This window comes from Canis aureus, chromosome 34 (assembly GCF_053574225.1).
Source record: "Canis aureus isolate CA01 chromosome 34, VMU_Caureus_v.1.0, whole genome shotgun sequence".
Classification (NCBI taxonomy): domain Eukaryota; kingdom Metazoa; phylum Chordata; class Mammalia; order Carnivora; family Canidae; genus Canis; species Canis aureus.
In genome coordinates, this window is record NC_135644.1 from 6,038,544 (window position 1) to 6,064,068 (window position 25,525).

The window sequence follows — 25,525 nt, forward strand, 5'->3', positions numbered from 1 at the left end:
GATCGAGTCCCACATTGGGCTCTCCACAGGGAACCTGCTTCTCCCTCTGCTTATGTCTCTGCCTTTCTCTGTGTCTCTCATGAATGAATAAATATATTTTTTAAAATAATCAAATACTATTTGATTAGTGGTAGTTTAAACACATAATAGTATTCAGAATATCAGAAATTCTCAATGGATGAGTCATCTGCTGACAAAACCTATTATGTACTATAGTGCTAGGTAGCCTAATCGGTTGGAACTTGTTTCATTGATCTACTATTGATTGGGAATGTAACTTTAAATCCATTTTTAGTATAACTCGATCCTCTGATCACCCTGTGTGTCTTTGAGCATTTTCAGCAGCTTATCAAGGATATTGCTAATTAAATTTAAAAATTTTAGTATTTCTATTTTAAGTATCACATATAAATTTGAAAATAAGTGAATAATTTTTATTAAAGCCACCTGAAATTTTAATATCCATTATATGCCTTACATAATGAAACTTATTTCTCTCTAAAAAAATGTAATTGCCATTGTGATATTTGTCTTAGTTTTGGTTGGATTTCCACAGGAGAAAATTAGGTCTGAGTGGAATTATTGGAGTACACTTTTCTGAGTGGTACTCCAGCAGGAAAGATTTTATACACTTTTAGAAAGAATCTTCTTTCTCTTATTTTGTGCTTTGAGACCATAATTTTATTTAAATAACTAATCTGTTTTTGAAGGATACATAATAAATTGTGTAACATTTATATTCAATCAAATTTGTAATTTCAATGACTTTTTCAGAACACTGGGAAAAAACTGAACTTGAGAAAATGGAAATGATTAGACTTTTACTGTATTTTAAAAAGTTGGCCTCTGATCTACAGACTGAAATCATTCTTCAATTATGAATTTTTATTACTTTTCTCTCCCAGACTAGATAGAGCAGATGTGATTTTATTTTATTTTTTTTATTTCACATTATGGGGAGAGCTTTCTTTGGGTTTTTTATGGAGAGGATTTTATCTATTATGGTGGTGATACTTAAGTTGCATAAGAAAATGCTGTTTTAACTACAAGCGGTAATTTACTTGCAGCCTTGAACTTAGCAAACATGCCTTTAGGTCTTCAGTGTTTTTGAAGGTCTTTATCTGATCACAATGGCTTATATTCAACAGTGCTATTAAATGAAATAAACATGGATGCCTTTTCTGCCACAGAGGCACAGGTGGACATCTTGGTAGCAAGCCTCATGCGGTGTGACACATGGCACAACCCAACATGGGGGCAGAGAGCATGCAGCTTGAGCTAGGAGTCATTTTATGGATACTTTGTTGTAGATTTGTGTTTTTTCTATGGGACAGCCATTATTCAAGCCATTTACAGGGTGTGGTGTTTTTTGTTTTTTATTTTTTTGTTTTTATTAAATGTTTGTTATTTCTTCAAACAGTCAGGCTCTGACCAGCACGACCTATTTGGGAGCCAAAGTTCCTGCACCCGCCCCCTTGCCATCTATATAAATGATATTTTTGACTCTGTCCTTTATAATGTTGGCACCCTGTGCATATTAGATGTAATCAGGGCTGAAAGGAAACTTGAATCCATCTGGAAGCAATAAACTTTTCTAAAAGACTGCACAGTGTTATTTAATCCTGTGACTTCTTACTGTGAGTGAAATTAAGGTTTGATGCAGTTGTGTCACATCGTATTGATATCAAATTTATCTTTCTAAAAAAAAAAAACCTGACAGTAGTATTACAGCACAGTGGAGATGGCTTGCTGTAATCCCATAAGCTATTTTGCTTTGATTACATGTTATATAGTGTAGCTAAATATATGATATGCTTGATCTAGAATGTTTAGGTTTTCTCTAAAATTTTTACACTATCAGGTAATAATTTCTTTTACCCTTAATTTTGCCTTTTTATTGTAGTACTTACTATATGGTAGAAAATATAGTATGAAAGGCATGGAGGAGAACTGTTTTAAAACTCTTCATTGGGAACACACTTGCATTCAATACCATATGTGTAGAACACGGAGGTCAAACATTGAGCTTATTTGCATATTGGACTCTGAATCAAGATTTTTCAGAAAAAAATTAACTTCTAATTTCTACTCCAAAATAGTTAAATTTTTTTACTTAAGGTATTAGGTAGAGAATCATATTTTGTGTGAATAGGAGCCCAGGAGGGTATCAATTGACGAGCATAATTTATCGTGTTTGTGTGTGTTACTAACGATTAAATTTGTTCTTTACATTTTGCTTATGTCCAACTGAAAATAAATGAAGAAATCTGACTACATTTTATAGGTAATTTCATTGTGATTTTTTTCTTAGTAAATCAAGTTTTTGCATGCCAAAAACAAAACAGAAACCTAACATGTTTGTCAACTATTTGCTTTTAATGGTGGAAATGAAATAAAGGCCATATCCCCCATGTGCCTAGCATATTAAAAATAAACATGAACTTTGTCTTGTAAGTTAATTGGATGCTTTAATAAAACCATGATAAGCTATATTAAAATTGTATATCACTTTTCCTTTGTCTCCACTAAGTCTAGGAATACAAATCCTCATCAGATGATTAAAGATTTACAAATATTTTTAGAAAATCTCAAATTATTTGCTTTTTTATTGTCATATCATTGACCTAGAGCATATAAATTTCAGGGGTGGGACATAATGATTGTATGTTTGGATATATTCTGAAATGATCAACACAGCAAGTTTAGTTAACGTCAATCCCCATGGATAGTTACAGATTTTTTTCTGTTATGACAACTTTCAAGGTCTACTCTCGGCAACTTTCAAATATACAGCTCGGTACCGTGCTATCTGGTAATCATCAATCTGTTTCTTGTACCTATGAGCTCAGTTTTTTGTTTTTGTTGTTTAAATTCTACACATGAGAGGGATCATGTCTGTGGGTATTTGTCTGTCTTTGATGTTTCCCTTCTTAAGTACAATGGTCCATCTATGTTGTCACAAAAGCCAGGATTTCTTATTTTTTATGGCTGAACAACATTCATTGTTTGTGTATCACATTTTCTTTATATTCATCCCTCTTTGGACATTTAGGTTGTTTCCCTATGTTGGCTATTGTAAATATGTGCATTTGCTTTAAGTTTGCTTTTGTACAGTTAGTTTATGTAGCTTCTGACAATTTCTTTTTATCCTCCCTTCCTCCCACATACACAGTGATTCCTTGACTGCAGGAGTGCTATTTCTGGTATCAGGAAGGTAGGCTGATTGTAAATTCAGATGTTCTGGAGGCCGATCAGGTGCATCTCTTCCAGTCTGTTTCTGGATGGTCAGGATTGTGGCATTCTGTTCCTGAGCTGTCTTGGTTCCTTGAATGACCTTTTTCCTTTCTGGTACTGGGACTGGTTTCTTCATCAAATAAAAGTTACTACTTAGTCTCTCATGTAGTTGCTCTCTTCCTTTCCAACAACACAGAGCCACATGTGCTAAGTTCAGTTACCCTGGACTTTGAGTGGTTATTTGGAATATTTTCTTATCTTGGGAGCAAATGATGATCATCTTGAGCATAAATCTGAATGGGAGTGGTAATGAAAATGAGCCTTTTAGTGTCTCTCAGTAGTAAGCCCATTGGATTATCAGGAGGGCTGTGTGATAGCTTCACTATGGCTACCATGAGGTAATGGGGGATCTGACCATGAGGTAATGGAGGTGTTGATTGATAGTGATGGTAGTAAAGTGAAAGAAAAGTTGGTGTGACAATCTTTCAGGTCCTCTGAAGAAAAAAGTGTCCATGAGTTGAAATATAAGGGCCTTAACCAAACAGAAGGCCCAGACCCAGGCTTTTTTAGACACTGGCAATAGAGACCATCACTCTGGCTTAGATGTATATAGTTCTATTCCCACAGCCCAGCAAGTTCCAGGCCATGAAAGATGAAAAACCCTTCTTTGTTCTCCTAGAAAAGTTGCCCATGGAGATTGGTAAATTCATATTAGCATTTAAATATTTTTTTATTTGAATTCAATTTACTTAACATATACTATATTATTAGTTTCAGAGGTAGAATTTAGTTATTCATCAGTTGCATATAGTATCCAGTGCTCATTATTTCAAATGCCCATCACCCAGTTACCCCATCCTCCCACCTACTTCCAGCAACCCTTAGTTTATTTCCTCTAGTAAAGAGTCTTTATGATTTGCCTCCCTCTCTTTTCATCTTATTTTATTTTTCCTTCCCTTCCCCCTTTGTTCATCTGTTTTGTTTCTTAAATTCCATGTATTAGTGAAATCATATGGCATTTGTCTTTCTCTGACTTATTTCACTTAGCCTGATATCCTCTAGTTCATCCACAGCATTGCAAATGGCAAGATTTCATTCTTTTTGATGACCGAGTGATAGTCCATTGTGTATCTAGACCTCATCTTCTTTATCCATTCATCTGTTGATGGACAACCGGGGTCTTTCCATATTTGGGCTATTGTGGACCTTGCTGCTGTAAACATGGGGTGCATGTGCCCCTCCAAATCACTATGCATCCTTTGGATAAATACCTAGTATATGATTGCTGGGTGGTAGGGTAGATCTCTTTTTGACTTTTAAACTTTACGTGGAAAGTTCATAGTATTTTCATACTTTTTTTCAGAGCAGCTTTAATATATACTTAAAAGTGCCTGGAATATAGCAGGTATTCAAATATGTTGAAACAGTAAACTTTTGGTCTTATTCTAAACTATTATAGTCTCCTCTTTAACCCCTCCTCCATTACCATTTTGGAACCACCATTTAGTTAATATGGAAAAAAATATGTAACTTACATTCTTGAAAGACCTTTATGCTTTTGTCCTCTGGTAAGTTAGGAACTTCTGATATGCGACTGAATCTCAACTGTGTACTGGGCCATAGGATCTCAGAGGGACTGGGAAATGAAGGATGTTTGTTAATGTGCTTTGACAGATGGTTAATGTTTGAAAAGACTGGAGTCAAGAAGACTTTCCATTTGCTGGAAAATGAAGGAGCAAAGGTTCAGAGGTTGAAGTGCATACAGTATGATTGAGATATTATCTGATGGTAAAGACAGTCAATGGCAAACTTCTATCGGAAGCCAAGCCCGTTTGAAGCATAGAGTTAGGTGCTAGGATACAGAGATTAGAGATAAGGAGAACTATTAAGATACTGTTGAAGTGATTCGCTGAGAATAGAAAAAGGAAGACCAATTACCATACTTCTGAGGTTCAAGGGGGCATCTGCACAACAGCCATCTGGTGTGATGTATATAAACTGTATATCTCATGAACTGATATACATACCTGAACTGATAATGCCCCCCAAATGACTATAGAGTACAAGGTTAAGACGAATCAAGGCCCTATTTTATATTGGTACCATTTAAAACATTTGTTTTTCCTAAGGAATCAAGAAGGAAGGGATATAGAAAATATAGAACAGAGGCAAATATCTAAGTAGATCATAAAGTCAAGGAATAAATAGTCCCAGTGGAAGTAGCACATTAATGCTCTTGCGGAAGTGAAAATGACAAAACCCGATCACATTGCATGACAAGGCCTGCTGTAGAATGTGATTGGTGAATATAAACTATAGCACATGAAATTTTGAAATGTACTTTTATTTTACTAGGTTTCAGATGTAATAGGGACTTGTGGCAGTGTCTGAAAATAATTTAGTATTTTAGATATTTGATTCAAATGATTAAAGATGAAATGCGTGAATCATGCCATGTTTAGGATATATTTTCTTAAGGTTAGACCTATGCTCACAACACTATAGACCAGGGGTTCTTAAGCTTTTCAGTCTTGGGACCACTTGACAACTTGAAGTTATTGAAAACCACAAAGAGCTTTTGTTTATGTAAGTTATAGTTACAGTACTTTATTAGGAATTAGACATATGAAGTATTTGTTCATTAAATATAACAGTAATCCATTGCCTTTTAACATAAAATATTCTTATTAAACATATTTTCTAAATAAAAAAAACCAACAAAAAACAATGCCACTTCATTATCTTATGTTTTTTTTTTTTAAATGTCTTCAATAGAAAACTTAGCTGCCTTTAATAAGGTGCTTAATATAACACGGGTGGATTTTCAAGATTGTGCCTGCATTCAGTCTGTTGTGGATGTGTTGTTTAAAGTTTATAAGGAAAATCCATTTTCACATAGATGTGTATTGGGAAGAGAAAAAGTATTTTAAAACTGTTTTCAGGTAATTGTGACTATCCTTCTTTGATACTAAAATAAAACTTCCATGCCAACTTATTAAGATTAGTTACAATGTTGAATCTGAAAACATACTAATGAACCCTTGTAGGCTATTTGAAAATTTATTGGTCTGTCTTGCACTTTGAATATTTTACTCATGCATAATTTTATAACATCTTGCAGTGGCTCTGTGGAAAATTTGGTGTGTACTAAGTTAAATAGAGCTTCCAGATGTTGACCAGTATTACCCAGTATTTTAAAAAATATTAGAAATATTAACATGACCACCAGTCTCATGAGAAAATTCTTGAAGTGTTGGGAAGCTGTCAAGCTCATTGTGATACACGTTTTGTAAAATTCTGATTTTTGCTCTAAAGCTTGAATTTTGTCATCGACAACAAACATTTTTAGCTGTTTTTCTTTAGTGACTGGCTCACATTGTTCATTTCCCAGAAAATGTTTGCCAAATACTCAAGTCTGAATACCATAGTCTGTCAGTCGATCTTTCAAGTAAAAATAGGCTTCCACAAAACCAGCTAGTTCAATTGCAGCTCAAATGGTGTAAGTGCTTTTCCTGGAGAGAATCCTCATTTTGATTTATAGCAGAAATTCATTATGCATATTTCCCATGTCATCTCACATGATATTAAAAAGAAATGTAGTCCAGGGTAGAGATTTTAATTTTTTACTTTTATTTTTTTAAAGATTTAGTAGGAGAGAGAGAGAACACTCAAGAGCTCACGCATGCACATGCACACATGTGAGCCATGGGAGGAGCAAAGGGAAAGGGAAAGAATCTCAAGCCCACTCCCCTGCTGAGCCTGGTCCGGATGCTGGGCTCCAACTCATGACCCAGAGATCATGACATGAGCTGAAATCAAGAGTTGGAGGCCCAACCGACCGAGCCACCTAGGTGCTCCCCCTATCCCAGAGTAGAGATTTTAAAACAAAAAAAAATTAGTGTTTCTACTTCATCAAGGACCGTTAAGTGAAATGGACCTTTTTATTTTTAAACTGGGAGTTCGAGGTTGGTGAAGAATGCAAGAATTAGTGGTAAAAGTTAGTGTTACTGCTTTGATTCATGCTGACACCGGGGTTTTTTACCACTTTTGCACTTGCACCATCAGTGCAGATGCCAACATGGTGAAAAAGGCACAGAGCGTGTTTAATATTGTAAAAATCACTTTGACCCTCCAGAACCTCTGAGACTTTACACTGAGAACTGCTGATGGGTGTTTTGGTTTAAGTATTTAAATGATTGACCTAATTTGCGAGTTTCCCCTGATTATTTGTATGTATAAAATACCAGTGAAAGCATACACATATCTTTTAGTAATGGTTACGATTTAGGGGAAAACTGGTTTCTATGATCTCCACAAGATCTTTAGACCATGAATAAGTTACATATCAAGAAAAAGCTTTAAAACAGAAGATCGTCTGTGATTGGAAGTTAACCTACCTTTTCAATTATACTCTTTTTTTAAAAAAATCAGTTTTATGTGGTATCCATGATTGATTAAACAGACCAAGTAATTTAAAATTGCTAACATCACTTTGTATCATAGGCATTAAATGTTGTTTTGAATAAGGAATTACATGTTGTCTCCGTTTCAAATCTGTAAACCAAAGACTAATACTTCTACATTTTTTTGAAGGACTAGTTCATTTTGGACTTCTTTGTAAAATACCTAAATATCTCCAAGTGCTTAAATTCTTAAAAGTACGTAAGCTGTTTACACATGATAAAAATGACTAAGTAGAAAAAAATGCAGATATAAATTGAGCATTAATTTTTTACTTGGTGTGATAAAAATATGACTTTTGGATATCGGACTGGCACTCTATCTCTCCCTGTAAAGGATAAGTTTAAAATTTTCTCTCTCTCTACATAGAAATTTCTTTTTGCTAGATAAGAATGCTATTTCTTGTCACTCTTGATATGTGTACATATCTAGAAGTTTTCTCTGCTAACAAATGTTATGTCATAATTCTTGAGGAGAGTAATGCATTGTGAAGGTTTTTCAGTAAACTACAGGAGCAGCCCTATTTGTTTAAACTCTGGTTTAACCTGATTATTAACAATTAAATTGTGTTTTCTTCTTACAATTAAAGTGTATTCAAATTTATTGGTCCCCTGCTTCACAGATTTATCTCAGTATGTGGTGTATTCAAACAGAATTTTGTATTTTTAATTAGGGGATTAGATAAGTAATTCTGAAGAGCCAAAAAAATTGTTAGACATCACATTGCTTAACCATCTAATATAGCATAAGTGTGTGTCTACACTATGTTGTGGGAGCCATCTATCAGGCAGGCCTGTTTTTCAGGCAGTATTTTTAAAGAGTGGACATGTGCAGAAACTGTGAGCACAATTAGCGCCAAGCAGATAAATCCAGCTCTAATCCTGTTTACGGTCTGCGTCAGACAGATGTGCCAAGATTGATTTAGACAAGCCCTAGGCTTACAGTAATATTTTTAAAAGTGCCATTCACTGTTCTATTTTTGTTAAACCTTTGTTAAATATTCTTAAGTGTTTCTGGTTATACTCTTCTTGTTAACCACTATAACCTACTTTAAGCAGGTCCTGCTTTGCTCTCATGGTGACAGGGTAACCTGCTAGGAGAGGTTATCTTTATTCCCTGTAATTAAATTGACTTTTCCCCCCCAAGAAAATACAACAATAGGAAGTGGGTGCTGAATTAAATAAATAGCATGATATCCAATAGACATATACTTAAATCCCTTGCAAGAACAGATGGTCCCCAGTATCTCTGTAAGTAATGTGAGAGGACAGTTAATGTTCTGAAACAACTAGCTATAACCAATATGATACTAATGAACCAATAGATTTCAAATAATAAACCACATGCCACCAAGAAAAATTATATGTCCTCTCTAAGGTTTACGTTTTCATAACCTGAAAAAGTATGCAGACGATTCCCGTATTTTTACCTACTGTTATCAAATATCATTTTTTGGATGACGTTTTACTCCACATTTTTCACCAATAGCGATCTCTCTTAACACGAAGGGAAAATTAAAGTTGAATTTAAAATACATGCCCCAAAGTATTTTTTTTTAACTCCTGTTGTAACATGCTATCTGTAACCAAACACAAGTTGAACATGGAAAGGTGGCTTTTGCATACAGTTATGAAAACATTTGCTTTTATTTGTGGTGGAAATTGATTGGGCTACCACAGAGGTGGCTAAACACGGATCCAAGCAGCTATCGTGTGGATAAAAATTTAGGCAGAGATATGGGACCACCATTCTTTTCAGCATTTATGGATTTATAGTTTATATATGAAAAGCAGTATTTTTCTGGTGAACATGGAGAACAAAGTGAGCCCAAATCATTTTTAAGATACTCCCAGAAAAGGGTATAGATAAGTGGTCAATTTTATAGACCCAGAGTCCTAGTCTTCTCTCTGCTTTATTTTTTCCCCTTTAATCTTGTTTCTCATAAATATTTCTGTATTCTAAGTGTGTCCCAAAGAATAAGTGTTTTGGAGTGGGGATTGAGGAGACACAGTGACCTTGGGATTTTTCAGTTTATCGTATCAGATGATCTCCAGAACCTTCAGCCTTCACTATGGGGTTAGCCTCAGGGCTTTCCACCTAGAAACCTGAGGAACCTTTGGCCTTCGCTCTCTTTCAAGTCTGGGAAACCAGTGTCCTGCTGCCCCACAGAGCCAGCTGGCCCCTGCTCCCTTCTTAAGAACTTCAAAAACAAAGACCTAGAAAAGCACCACCTAATCTGATATCTGGTTAGTCTGGTAAACAATGGACGGTTCCCAGCCTTTATATAAAAACATCTTAAATTCAAGTTCACAGAATTCTGACACATTTTATTCCTGAAGACCATTATTCAGAACCAAAAAAACCCCCAAAAACAAAACAGTTTTGTGTCAAAGTCCTACAACTCTCCACATCTTCAAGTGTTAGGAAACAGTTATATTCAATATTAAATGAATTCCATTTTAGAAAACCGGGCAGATTGACGTGGGTGAATGATTAACGCTGCAGGACTAGCTCAGAAGGGCTGGGTGGGACGCGGGCACCTGAGAGATCAGTAGAGCTGCAGCCACCAACAAGGGTGAAGAGCACTCGTCTCTTGTTAGGAATCTGTTGAATGTTTTAGTAACAGATCAATGACCCTTATTTTCCTTTCAAATAAAAGGGAAAGGTTTGCTCCGAACCGGCAGGTCTTCCCCTTGGTCTCCTCTGTCACCTCAGCAAGGGGACCCTCACGTCAGCGCCCCACATTGCACTCTGTGGGCCGATGCGGGGAAGACAGGAGGAGCCTGAGGAGGAGAGCAGGGCATGCGGGGCCGAGTTCCGGGGATCCTCAGGATGCTCAGCCTGTGAGCTCCTGTCCCCTCCACCTCACTTCCCATTTTCCTGAAGTCACTTCAGTCCCTGAGGAAGTACCACTGTTAAGGGACACGGTGGTGGTTTTGCTGTGAGAGACCCAACAACGATTTGCCTGGTGGTCTAGGTTTGACTCGATTTAAAAACAGATCCAGGGGGTCAGATGAGAATGTGCTCCCTTGAAGAAGGAGTGTACGTGGGCCCAGTGTCCCTGAGGAGCTGTGGTTGAGACCAGCCACCGGGGGTACGACTGTGGACAAGTCCCCTGAACTCCCCTGCGTTTCCTTTCGTTGAGGAAACCGCATCCTCTTCATAGGGCTGCTGTGGGGGCTCACTGAGCTGATAGCTGTAGGCTTAGGGCCGCGCCTGGCCTGTAGCTCGTGCTCAGGGGTATTTGCTACCCTTTTTAGGGAATGGAATTTTAACATTACAAGTGACATGATCGGGAACTATTGTAGGATGAGCAAAGGAAACCATCTTTTCCAATTGACCACAGAAATACTCCCATCGTAGAAACGGTAGAAATTCATATACACGACCTAGATCACAATCGATTCCGAGTTTTCATATGCATATTCACATACATGTGCATATGAAAGTGTGTTACACGCGTGGTGAATTCAGTAAATGGAAAAGTGCTATTTTAGACACTTCTGGTCCAATTTCTACATTGTACTTGAATAGCATTATATGAATATATTTTACAGAACCGATGCTGCTCTGTTACACAGTTTGTTTCTAGGTTTCACTCAAAGAATGCTTGGGTAAGCATTCTTTTAGCGAAATTGTGCATATTATTTATTCCCTTAGGGCACATTCCTGAAAGTGAACTGCTGGATCAAACCTATGCGTATTTTAAAGCATTTTTCCTTTCCTGCATTTTTAAAAATTATAAATGTAATGCTGATTAGGGAGAGGGACGTTACGGAGGTTTATAGGAAAAAAATTAATCCCCTACTCCCTCATATTTCTCTTTAGTAGGTAACCAGTACTGAGTTTGTTGTGGGTTCTCTACTTGAGCGTCTTGTTTTTTCTTTTTAATGAAAGTGAGACGAAATCCCTCAGATTACTTTGTACCTTGCCTTTATTCCACTTTTTCATGCCTCTCACCATGAATGTCCCTGGAGTCCTAACTTGCTCATTTAAGAGCTGCAGAAAACGGATTCAACCATTCTCCTCTTGAAGAACATGAACATTGCTTTAAATATTTCTGCTATTATAAATACTGCTGCAGTTAACATTTTGAAGTCTTTGATACATATTCCCAACTTGTTCTCCAGCAGTTAGCATTTTTGCATTCCCACCAGCGCTGGGATTGGTTCCTTTCAGCCGCACCATCGTCGAGCATGATTTTTGATCTTGTGCCAATCTAAAAGGCAAAAACTGGTATCTTGTTGTTTTAATTTGCATTTCTTTGATTACTAATTAGGTTGAACTTTCTCATATGTCTATTGGTCAATTTGCATTTCTTCTTTTGTGAAACGCCTGCTTGGGTCTTTTATGTACTTTGCCACTAAAGTGTTTCGTTTCTTGATTAAATAGATTATTTAACTGTCATGTGTTGCAGATAGTTCTGCCTGGTTGGCTTCTGCTTATGCCATCTATTTATGGTTCTTTAGGTCTTTATAGGCGATTGAATAATTTTTTGCCTTTCTTTTTTGAAGTGTAATTAGCATGCCATTTTATAGTAGTTTCAGGTGGGCATTGAATAATTTTTATGTTAAGTATCTCAATCTCTGTATGTCTGCTTTTACTGTCACTCTTAGGCTTTACTAATTTATGAGTATATAAAGTTCTTTCTAATCTAGAAATACTGGTATATATTATGAAATTGGGCTCATTTTTTTTCTTTTTCAAGAGATTAACCCGTTCTGAATTGCCTTTTACTGAATATTTCCTACTGAGCTCAGATGCCACCATTATCACATTAGTGACTTTTTAAACGTATACAAGTTTCTTTGAACCCTTCTTTTATCTATTCCTAGATGTTTTAATTATTACAGCTTTACAAAATAGTACTATCTGATCAGGCCTATACTCCCCCCTCATTACTGTACTTTTAAAACATTTTCTTCATTAATATAATACACTTATTCCGAGAAGATTTGCAAATCATTTGATTAGTTTCCTTGCCCCTTACATCAAAGAAAATACCATTGAGATTTTGATTGGAATAGCATTTTAAGTAGTCAGTTAATAATGAGAATACTGTCATAGAAAAAAAATGTAATCTTAAAACTTAATACGTCTCCATTTATTTAGTTCTTTTGTTTCTCAGTATGTTTGGAATAGTACCCCCACCCCCCCAACCTCCGCTGACCCATACAAGTCCAGGATCATTTTGCTAAATTTATTCTTAGGTGTGATATATTCATTGGCATAAAATCTTCTTATCCCCATTCTGCTTTCTTCCTGGGTATTGATGTATTTGTAACCAGCTTCCTTACTGGGTATTCTTATTAGTTCTAATGATCTTAAATAGATTCTTGTGGATTTTGCAAACATATTGTGATATCTGTAGAAAGTCATGATTCTAGCCCCGCTTCTGCCCTTCCCATGACCAATTGCCTTTTATTTCACTTTTCTTTCATATTGTATTGGCCAGAATGTCCAGAGTAATTGGGAATAGTAAGAGTGATCATAGGTATTCCTGTACTGTTTCCAGAAATTCTTCTGGTTTTTACTACTAAGTTTGATCTTGGATGTTGCTGTGTTATCTTTAAATTTTCAATTTACAAGTTTTTTTTAAAGACTTTATTTATTCATGAGAGAGACAGAGAGGCAGAGACACAGGCAGAGGGAGAAGCAGGCTCCCTACAGGGAGCCCGATGTGGGACTTGATCCCAGACCCCGAGATCACGCCCTGAGCTGAAGGCAGACACTCAACCACTGAGCCACTGAGGCGTCCCTACAAGAGGTTTTAAATTAGAAGTCATTGAATTATTGCCAAGGTAAAGCGCACACACAGTATATAATTCAGATTATAATATAGGTCTTCCATGGACTGAAAAGAGGACTTTATTTCAGCACTTCCATTTTTTTCTTTCCCCCCAATGGTTCTTGGTTTCCATTCATCCTTCCACAGAACTCTTACTTACGGTATGTTCTACTACATGAAAATATGAAATTTGTGTGAGAGGCAAAGTCATAATCAATATTGTAAGATTGGCCTGGAAGAAGCACCGTTGACAAGCCTGCTTCCTTTCATCCTTGAAGGTAGAGGAAGGATGTAACCTCTCCTGTCCCTCCCAAGTGTTCTAGAGACCCTGGCCGGCTGTCAGTGGGGGACAGAAGAAATGTGCTGTACCCAGACTTGAAGCCTGAGCTTTCTGAGGAGGTGACAGGCCCGACAAATCGCCTTCGGGTTCACCTTATCCCACCACCATAACCATTGAGAAAAAGGCTTGTTTTTCCGTGGTATGTGTGCTTTATGAACAATCGGGTGTAGTTTGCAGAATGGTTGGGAGAGGCCCACTCGCTGAGAATGCAGGGAAGCAGCTTCCTAATGCACCTGAGAGCCCTTGCTCGACTGGGGAATGCCACGCCTGTGGAAGGGCCAAGGGAACCGAGAGAGGGCCTGTGCGGCTGCTGTGCCCTGCTGTTATCTCTGCATCTGCTTCTATTGACTTTTATCCTCTTATCATGGGTCGTGTTTTTCCCTGCTTTTTAAATATGCATTGTGATTTTTAAAGAGAGATTTATGTGAGAGAGGGTGTGAGTGCTGTGGGAGGAGGGGCAGAGGGAGAGAGAATGGGCAAGCAGACTCCCTGCTGAGCACAGACCCTGACCCATGAGATCATGACCTGAGCCGAAATAGCTGGATGCTCAACAGACTAAGCCCCCCAGGTGCCCCATGCACCTGGTGCATTCTTTATTTTTAAAGAATTTATTTATTAGAGGCAGTGTGCACATGCACATATGAGTGGGTGGGGTGGTGGGGGAGGGGAGGCAGGGCCCAAGGCAGAGGGAGAAGCAGGCTCCCCGCTGAGCGGGGAGCCCAATGTGGGGCTGGATCCCAGGACCCCGCGATCATGATCTGAGCCAAAGGTGGAACGTAATGGGCTGAGCCACCCAGGAGCCCCACATTGTGATTTCTGATTGAATGAGAGATTATGAGTTTTGCTGTGTAAGGTTGGTGACTATTTTTGTATCCCTATAGTCTTGAGCTTTATCGTAGGTTGTAGTTGTTACTCGGAAACAGTTTAATCCTTTTGAGGTTTGCTTTTAAGTTTTGTTAGGTGATTCGAATCAGAGCGACCTTTAGTTAGCTCACGAAGGAGACCGTTCTCTTCCAAGGACCGTCCTCAGTGTCTCCCAGATTGCACTGTTTTTCCACTTTGGCTGGTGGCAGCACCTGTGTGATCTCTGAGCTTTGTTTTCTCTAACCCTTTGGGTAGTTCTCTTCCCCTGGTCTCGCACATGTGCCATTTATACTCAGCTGAAGGTTCGCGGGGGCCTCTGCAGAAAGCTCACCCACCTGCAGCTTTCCCCTCCCCAGCCATTTGCCTGGTGAACAGAGTCCTTGGGGCTTCCAGGTGCTCTTCATTCCTGCTTCACCCACGGAGACAGCCGGGCTCCCTGGGGGCTCCCTACTTACACTGTGGCCTGGAAACCCTCTCCAGGCAGTAGCCTGGGGTGCTCCTGTGCTTCCTTTGTTTCCTCTCTTTCAGGACCGCTGTCCTGGGCTACCTGATGGCCCAGTGTCTGAAAACTGATGTTCTTTCTTTCTTTCCTTTCTTTTCTTTCTTTCATTTATTTGAGAGAGAGAGAGAGCGCATGAGTGGAGCAGGAGGGGCAGAGGGAGAGGGAGAAGCAGGCTCCCCACTGAGCTGGGAGCCCAACATGGGGCTCGATCCCAGGAGCCTGGGATCATGACCTGAGCCGAACGCGGAGCTTAACCCACTGAGCCACCCAGGGCCCCCTGAAAACGGATGTTTCGTGTATCTCCCATACTTTTTTAGTTATTTCAGGCGAAGGTAAACCAGTCCCTGTGATTCTGTGTTGGCCTGGGTGGGAATTTTAGAAGTACTTTTTAAAAGTTTAAACACTGCTACTTTGAGAGTCATTTGAAATGGTCTTTTACCACAAAACCTATTTTCTGACCTGTGGTTGACATAGCCAGTACACTTTCATGCCACTGTGAAATAAAGTCTGCCTGTGGTGAGTCAGGTGGATGGTTCTTTCTAGATGGGCAGGGATTCGCACAGTGATCTCACCCTGCTTCCTTTGTACACATGTTTTGCTTTACCTGGAATGTATGTACTCTTTTTCCGTACGCCTCACCTTTAATACTTGTTATAAACTCACTTCTGTTAATGAATTCTACTCTTCCCATTATTTTATTCTGTCCCGATTAGGGCCGAGGAGCCTCTTGCATAATGCTAATTTACTGTTATTGAAATGTTGCTTTAAGTTCTTGAAATTCTCCTATTGAGTATCTTCAGTTTTTGAATGTCCTAGGCCTTGTATGACAGGGACTCAATGCCATTTTTCCTCTCTTTTCTTTTCTTTTCTTTTCTTTTCTTTTCTTTTCTTTTCTTTTCTTTTCTTTTCTTTTCTTTTCTTTTCTTTTCTTTTTTTATTTTTTTTATTTTATTTTATGAGAGAGAGAGAGAATGGCAGAATGAGAGAGAGAAGAAGACTCCCCATTGAACAGGGAGCCTGACACAGGGCATGATCCCAGGACCCTGAGATCATGACCTGAGCCAAAGGCAGATACTTAACCATCTGAGCCACCCAGGCGCCTCTTTCTCTCTTTTCATTCTTGGGAAAATAGACCCAATTTTTCTTCCCTCCCCAACTCACACAGGGAGTGATATAAAGCACAATCAATGAAATGAAACATGATAAAGATTTGTGGGGTTTCACTTTTTGTAATTCATGCATAGAAGATCTGGACACAATGGTTTTGATCAGAAAATTTAATTTTTTTTCAGGTGACTCCAAATGTGATGTTCAATGTAAAGAAGAATTTATTGAAGTCAAGGACATATTCTCTGTCAAACTGAAACGACGTTATTCTGCTAAGCAACAGGGAAATGGTACTTTATTGGGTATCACACTCTTCATTTGTTTGAAAAAGGAACAAAATAAATTAAAAGATTCTACGCTTGATCTTATTAATTTAAGTGAAGACCACTGTGATGTATGGTTTAAGCAGTTCAAGAAAATTTTGGCAGGTAAGTACTTCTCCTCATGGGACTTTTTAATGAGTTTGGTTTACTTGCTGTAGGTTATTAATCTGAACATGATACTGTATTTATGAGTACAGCAATCCTTGAGTATGTGAAGACTGTTTTTATTCCCAGTTTGGTGAGTGTTTTTATCACGCAAGTTGTTGATTTTTGTTATGTGCTTTTTCCACATCAATTGTGATAATCATATTTTTTTCTTCATTCTGCTGATGTGGTGTAGATTTTGGTATGTTGAGCCATCCTTGCATTCCAGAAATAAATCCCACTTGATCATGATATATAATCTTTTTAATATGTTATTGAACTTGGTTTGCTAGTATTCTGTTGAAAGTTTATATATCAATATTCATAAGAGATATTGGTGTGTAATTTTGTCTCTTTTTTTCCTTGTATCTTTTATCTGGCTTTTGGTGTCAGGGTAATGCTAGTCTCCTAGAATGAATTGGGCACTGACACTTTTGAATGACCACTTCCACAAAGAAGCTTTAATAATTTGAAATAACACAGTTCTTAAGTAATTTAGTTCAGTTGAATTATTTTTTAAAGCATATTTATTTTTCGATTCATGTCTCTTGATTTTATATTAGAATTATTTTTTTTCCATGAATGTACTGACGGCAAGTGTGTATATGTACTGGGTGGCTTGAGGATAACAGTTTATCTCTTTAAGGGTAGATTTTTCTAGAGGTTACTATCCAGAAGGGGGAGAATATACGTACCAAAATATTATCTCTGAATGAATTTAACATATCTGAAATTTCTAAATGGCATTTATATTTTACATGCTAAATAAAATTGATGAATACAAATATGCAATTTAGATTTCTAGAACATATCTAGTTAAGATATAATCAAACTGAATTTCAGGATTAGTTTTTTTTTCCTCATACATTTGTAAGTCTTGTTTCCTTTTTAGCCCATTTCTTTCTGTTTGCCAGATGGATCAGGGCAGAGACAGCTGGTGTAGTTGATGGTGCAGTTTGGTGTAAGATGACACAGGGCAGAGAGGGGTGCCAGACAAAGCACAGGCATGTGATGATGTTAGAAAGTTGCAGGCCAGGTGTCATTGATCAAGACCGAGGACCCAAGTTGGCCAAAGGCAACCACCTGATAACATTAGGCCTATAGACAATGAGCTGAAGTGACGTTAAAACTAGGAGACCCTGTTACTAAGTGGACCCATGCTTCCTTGTTAGCTCCTCTGGCACCTTCCAGGAGAGCTGATTCTTTCAAGAAGGTGGAAAACTATAGAGGCCATAGTATAGTTCACATCTATGGAAACATAGTGAATATATATTTTTAATGAAAAGCATTCACTTCAACGGTGGGTCTTTTACAGTGTTTTATTTTATATTCCTGTAGGAAGAGATTTTCAAAAGCTTAAATAAAATAAATTAGTAAGCGCAATTAAATTTCTTTGGGCAGGTACTCGTGAGACTTTCATGTTCTATAAAATAAGAATGTGATTTGATAAGGAGGGGCAAAACTCTTTCTTTCACTGAAGATCTGAGGAAATCTTCTCCCATGGGGCTTATGAAAGGCTAACAGAGTGACCTAAGGGGCAACTTGCTCTATGTATCTCACCTATAAAACCAATAATAAGTAGAGGACATCACAACAAAGCTCAATTTAGTAAAAGCAATTTTATAGGAGTAGAGGGGCTTATTGAAATAGACCACACATGCTACATACAAAACACAAAAACATTGTCCAAATATTTTTCCAGCTTTATGAATGATTTTTTTTGGTTTGTTCCAAAACCATTGGTTTTTTTGGTTCCTAGGATTAAAATCTAGGAAAATTATAGAGATGAATACATTTATATATATTTTAGGATATAATCTGCAGGGAATGTTACTTTTTTGTAACTTTGATTTTGATAAGAGTTGGAAAAAAACAAAGTAAAAAAATAGAAAAAACAAAGAAAAAAATGATTTGGGTAAGAGTTGGAGATAGTAAAATATATGAGGTCATATACTCTGGCACGGTTCCTACAGGACAATGATTAAAGCAAATACATTGACATTTGAAGTCAACCAATGCAAGCAAACAACAGACGGTTGAAATTCTCTAATAAAATAAAGGAACCTAACCAAGATGGTTGGAATGAATGACTTTGCTCTCAAGTGGACTTACCAGGTCCTGTAGGAGGAACTCCTCTTTATCTCCAAGCCCCATAGTCCTGTGTCAGTTTCATCATATGATTATAGCTCTGAATCTCTCTACCAAACTTCATATAATACCAACATTCCTGTTTAAGGTTACAATTTTAGAACATTTTCCTGAATTTTTTTTTTAACTTGCAAATCTGTGTAATGCATGTGTTCACCAAAGTGCCTATCATCTAAGAGACAAGCACAGTTGGCTCAAGTCTCATTCCAGAAGTGTGGCGGGGCGGGGGGTGGGGGGCGGCCTGTGTCTTTCTTGAGAGGCTGAGGGTGATTGCTCTTCCTGGTTCTCTCCTGCTCTCATTTGCAGAGTTGGGTCTATTTCCTTCCATCTCACATTCACTGTCCCTATTCCTTGCTACACTGAACCAGGTTTGGCAGATCGCTGATTTCCAATTTTTAAAAATCCCTTCCCAACAAATTTGTATTTACACCAGACTTGACTTAAGTTTGGGGGGAGGGGGGAGGAGGGAACAATATGTAGAAATGTATATCATAAAAATATAAATAACTTATGTTTGAATCAGATATCACTATTTTAAGTCCCCAAACCTTGCTTTTAACTGGTCCTGTGGCAAAATCAGATTTAAAAAAATATATTTTTGTATGGGTGTATTTTGAATGATGTCTTTAATCAGCAAGTGAAATTTTTTTTCTGCCAATCTTCTACATCCCTTCCCTTTTCTTCTGTTAAGATAAACATGAAGAAAATATCAAAAGCCTCACCTAGTTTCTCCTTTAGTCTAATTCATCTAACAATTATAGCATGTTTGGATATTAAGAATTATTTTTAAATATACATACTTTTCTTTTGAACTGGAGCAATGAATAAGATGTGATAAATTCCTGAGAAAAGAACAAATTGGCAGCACTAGGAGGAGGAAAAAGACAATTCTCAAATATTTGAAGTTTTAAGACCTAGATGAAAAGTAACCAGATTACAGTTTATATATTTATAAAAAGGGAGTCTTAACACTATTTCAATTCTTATTTGAAACTAAATCCTCTTACATTTCAGTTCTTTTTAAACACAGTTGAGCAAGCATCTTTTTTTTATTCTTAATAATAGAAAAGTCACCATGACTTTATTGACTAATAGGCTATATTAGCTTAATTCATGTAACACACATTTTATATCAGGCATTGTTGGGAATACAAAAATGGATACGGTATATGCCTGTATAGGACATTCTTGATCTGGGAGACAGAAAAGAAAATATATATTATAAATGTGTTACGGGCCACAATGAAGATATGACAGAGCATAACCATTGACCATTGATTCAGAAATTAAAATCTTTAAGAAATGCAATTTAGTATATAGTCACTGATAAGCATAATATATAGTTACTGTGGTGAAAGTAATTTAATACAGTTCTTTTCTGCTTTTTTAATACCTGTAATACAAAGATAAATAAGCACAACCTTTAAATATAGCATTGTGTACACTAGATATGTTAATTTTTTATTCAATTAGGGTGTGATCCAGTCTCTGCATATTTGGGTTTCCTGGAAATGGTGAATTGCAAGCTTCTCTGGACCCAGAGCCAATCTTTTCTTTAGAAACCATAACCTACTTTAAAGCATATTCATAAGCTTTTTTTTTTTTTTTCTTTTTCTGAGAGGGAGAGAGGGAGGGCAGGAGAGGGACAGAGAGAGAGTGAGGGAAAGGGAAAGAGAGGAGGGGCAGAGGAGAGAATTTTAAGTAGATTCCACACCCAGCACAGAACCCAATGTTGGGCTGAATCCTGTGACTCTTGAGATCATGATCGGAGCTGAAATCAAAAGTCGGCCGCTTAACTGACTGAGCCACCCAGGCGCCCCCATTTTCGTAGGTGTTTTGACAGGTACCCTACAGAGAAGGATAAAACAAAGTACCCCCCGGGTGATGTCCAGGGCCACTTAGAACTGACCGACTTTGCACGAATGAACTGGTTGATCTCTAGTGGAGGCCTAAGAAGGTTGAGGAAGCAAGGAAAAAGATTGAAAAAAAAAATTCTAAAGTCTCATCCCCAAATAACTTAGAGAATGGTAATGTCCTAAACAGACAAAATGAAATCAGAACACTGGTTGATTTGAAGGAAATGTTCAAATGTTTCTAGACACATTTGGGATATATTACAATATCCTGTTGGAGATGTTTAGTAGGCTGGGCATGATGAAAGCTTATAAGGAAGTAGTATGGAGTTATTAAAAAAAAGAAAAGGGCTAAATACAGAATCTTGGGTGATATATATTAAAATAGAGAAAGGGCACCTGGGTGGCTCATTTGGTTCAGCATCTGACTCCTGATGTTGGCTCAGATCATGATCTCAGGGTCTTGAGATTGAGCCCCATTTGGACTCTGAGCTGGAGGTAGAGTCTGATTAAGATTCTCTCTCTCCCTCTACCCCCACCCCATCCCCCTCCATTGCTGCACGCTCTCTCTCTCTCTCTCAAAAAAAAAAAAAGGGTGGGGTGGGGAGGGAAGGTCAGAGAAGACAAAAGCGAGAATAACAACAAAATAGAAGGTGTGCTCTCAAAACAAAAACAAACCTGTTCTAAAATAGGACCATTGAATTTTGTTGTTATATTTAGGTTTTGCTAATTTATTTATAATATTTAATAGTTACCCAGAGATAATTAAAAGAAGCATTTTTAACACATATCTAGTTACTTCTGAAATATTTTTGTTTCATTAAGTGCTAATTTCATGAACTAGGCTAATATAAATAAGCCATATTTGAGTACATTTTGCCCTCGTAATGTAGTCTCTCTTGTTCAACAGCCTCACTCAGTGTACAGCTATGAAAAATAGAAAAAATGGAAAAATTACTTAAATACTTGTTTTATTATTCCTAAGAAGAGTAATTTTTTCCCTCATTTCCCCAAATGTCAAAACTTTTTCCATGGGATAATAATGTTGGTCTTTAAATGATGCTTTCTTTGATAGCAAAAGCCTGGGTTTCTTAAAATTTGATTTTTGTATAATATTGTCTTGTGTCAGAAAATTATAGTAAAATATGTTTTGAGTTTTTTTTTTAATCCAGGCTATATCAATTATATTATTGTGAATCCAGCAGAATTTTTCTTAACAGGGGAACAGACTGATAGGAAGTTTAACTTGAATATGTTGCCAAATGATGTACTTATAAGGAAAAATAAACTGAAGATCAACATTATAATGATTAGTTAAAAATAAGCAGTTGTTATATGTCAAATGTATGATAGCTTCAGACATTTCATTGTGTGCTATTTGAAATTGGCAACACTTGTCTCCTCAGGGACAAGTTGTTTTCTGCAAAGACATTATGTATGAAATATGGGTAGTTTCTCTTTTGAAGCACTAAAAAAGTAATTTAGGACCAGTTGAGTAGAACATCAAAATTATGTATATCATTTTTGGATATGTTTTTACCATCAATATATATTAAAATTATGTAGACACTGATTAAATATATATCTATTTATGTGTAAATATCAAAGTCCAGTCCCACAGGAAATACTCTGTCCAACAAAAGTCCTGTGATATCTGCTGCCTTTATGGTTTCAAACTGAGCTCTGGAGTGTCACCACCCCATTCCCTACGATGAGCCTCCTGGGTGGGGAGTCCACCTGTACCTGTCACTCACCCTTGGGCAAGTGTAGCTCCTAATTTATATGTTTTATATTTAGTAGGACTGAGTAGGCTTTGTTTGAAGAAAGCTTCCCAAACTAAAGCATTGATTGGGAAAACTCTGATCTAGTCATCCCTGGGGATGATAACCTTGTTGCATTTTTAACCTGTCATCCATGTCTTTTGGCTGATGGCTGGGCACACAGAGACTTGATGTCTTTGAGCTACCAAAATATACACTTACTATGGCAACTATAGATTTGGAGCCAGCAGAGACTCTCCATGAAATTTTATTCTTTCCAATAAAAGTTACTTATTAAATATATACTTAAATGTATTTTTCTTATCCATAGCCTTATATAATATTGCTTACAAATTAATTTGCACATACAGGAAATATATTTTATCAAATTAAAGACTGAAATTGAGTTTAAAAAGGTTACTTCAAAGGTTTGGATTCTTTTTTCTTTCTTGAACTTTTTATTGCTTTCTAGCTGGACCTTCATGGAAAAGCAGTGAAATTAACCTAGTCTCTATTGAATTCTTAATGATTAGTACACTACTTAGCTCCTCAAAGAATATTAACGTATTAAAACCAAAATCTTTTTGAACCAAGCATTGCATCAGATTTCTAACTGAAAATATAAATTGTGCTCACGGAAATCGTGCTTAATAATGTACAGGAAAAAATACTTCTTATGTTGAACCAGTTTGACATGTTGAGCCATTGTTTCATTTCCAGCAATTAGTGTAAAAAAATCACTGTGAACACAAGTCCCGAGACATAACAAACTTGAGCAGTAGAGCCCCCACCAAGAACTTCACATGCTAGAACAAGCAAAGAATATGAAATAAGTATATTAAAAATGATTTTAAAATATTAAGGGCATCTGGGTGGCTGCGTCAGTTAAGCAGCTGACTCTTGATTTTGGCTCAGGTTGTGTTCTCAGGGTTGTAAGATTGGACACCCAGTGCAGAGCCTCCCTAAGATTCTCTCTCATTCCCCTCTCCCTTTGTCCCTCCTCCCTCTAAAAAAAATTAAAAACATAAAAGAATAGGATACAATTGAAAAAAGGATCACATTTTTGCTACGGCATATATGTGTGAATTTCATCTTTTTAAAGATTCATTCTCCTTAGGACTTTGCTATTCCTGATTCTGAGAATTCATAGGTCCTGATTAAATGCAGTGGATCAAGCATCAGTGGCCTTATGGTCCTTGAGGTTCTCATGTGTTGTCAGGGCCAAAAACCACAGATGTCAAAGATTTGAACAGAAGTTTGGTTTAGTGAACATATATAAAACTCCGTACTCCACAGTTAAAAAGGTATCTTTGCAGGGATTTATCACAGTTAAATATTCTTAAAGGTTAGCCAATACCTATTCCTGAGTCCTGAAAGGTTATCACTGATTTTCCAAGGCTATTACCTTGGGACTGGTTCCCAGGAGCCTGGTGAAGGGTGTCAGAAGCATGCCAAGGGTTTCTCTTCTTGAAATTTCTCTTCTTGAAATTTCTTTCTTACTAGCATCTGCACTAAATCATAGCCATTACTCCCTCAGCTGAAAGGCAAGTTAAAATTAGTTCTAAAGAAATGCAAAATGTTGTTTGTACTTGGGATGAGTGACACAGGACCATCTTCCCAAGAGCTTCTTATTGCCCTCTGTAGCACTTTCATCCTAAGGGAGGACTATGTTTTTGCATGTAATTGACTATAATTATATTTTAAAACAACTAATTGGTACCTTATAGAAGAAAATTATGTCCCTGCTTCAGTCATTGATGGAGTATCTTGAGAATAGGAGTTAAGAGGTATAGTCTCAAGTCATTTCTGAGATATTTCAAATTCTCATGCTCAATGAAAGTCCTTTGGACTCTGCCTTCCGTATAACTAAATTCCCTCTCTGGGGAAGATATTTAGATATGCTTTGTCACATTTTACCATGTGATTATATTCAAAGGCTAAATAAGAATTTCTTTAAATATTTCCAGCAATACGTTACATTAAGTTTTCATGCTGTTAAATAAATTAGTTAACGTTTCTTCCTTTATTCAATTATAGAGAGGTCATTATTGTAAAATTTTAAATCTTAATGATAATAGCTGACATTTATTAAGCATTTACTATGTGCCACTTTTATAAGTAATTTTTATTAATTATCTCATTAAATCCTCATAGTATCAAAAACTACAAATGTGTTCTCATGTAGAAAGGGGAATATTACTTAGGAATTTTGTTTTGAGGTTCGAGGAATTAAAATAATGCATGACAGCAAATAGGATAATTAAATTTTTATTATACTCATTATCTCTTAGTTTATACATGAGAACACTAAGGCTTAAAATAGTCTAAAATTTTGCTAATCTGAGGTTAAAGAGCTGATAAGTGGCGGAGGAGCTGGGAACAAATCCAGATCCATCTGAATCTGTAGCATGAACCCTCAGCTAATGTACTGTCACCTACCAGGTCAGTGGTATATTCTATAATTCCTAAATATATTTTATTTACTGTACAACTTACACTGTCTCCTGAAGAAGAAAGACTTTAAACCCCATTCTTATAAGGAAACAGCTGTATTGTCTTGTTGGAAGATTATCACTTTCTAGTTTTTTTTTCCCCCTCCAGATTATGATTCAGAACTCTAGCTTCTTGAGTTCTAATGCTGACCCCCAACATTTAGGGTGAGCAGTGACATTATAATGCATCTCTTCATCCTAAAAAAAAAATTCCTCATCATGACTATCACCATTATTGAGGTTTCTCAGGTCCCTTTCAATGATTTGGCATGCACTTATGAAAAATATTATACCAGTTCCTTTTTATTAGCTTAAAGGGATTTTAAAACATCTAAAAATAATGGTTTGTGACTGATTTCTAGGCTTTATGTTTAGCAGAGTTTCCTAAGCAAATCACAGATGCTGTAAGCCTACAGGAGAGATTACAAGTGGCATCAGTCCTTAGATGAGAGTATAATGGATTGTCATTTAACAACTTTTTCACTGGAAAGAAATGAAGTAAAAGAGTA

The 25,525-nt window shown here is 36.9% G+C and overlaps 1 protein-coding gene across 4 annotated transcripts in view; it reads left to right on the top strand.

Annotated features, from left to right (window-relative positions):
* CERKL (CERK like autophagy regulator) overlaps nt 1-25,525 on the top strand; it is a 129,086-nt gene that overhangs the window by 23,130 nt on the left and 80,431 nt on the right. For all 4 annotated transcript variants that reach the window (XM_077883280.1, XM_077883281.1, XM_077883282.1 and 1 more), the window contains exon 2: nt 16,482-16,724. In XM_077883280.1, coding sequence (XP_077739406.1) covers nt 16,482-16,724 — 243 coding nt within the window. The remainder of the gene's footprint in view (nt 1-16,481; nt 16,725-25,525) is intronic.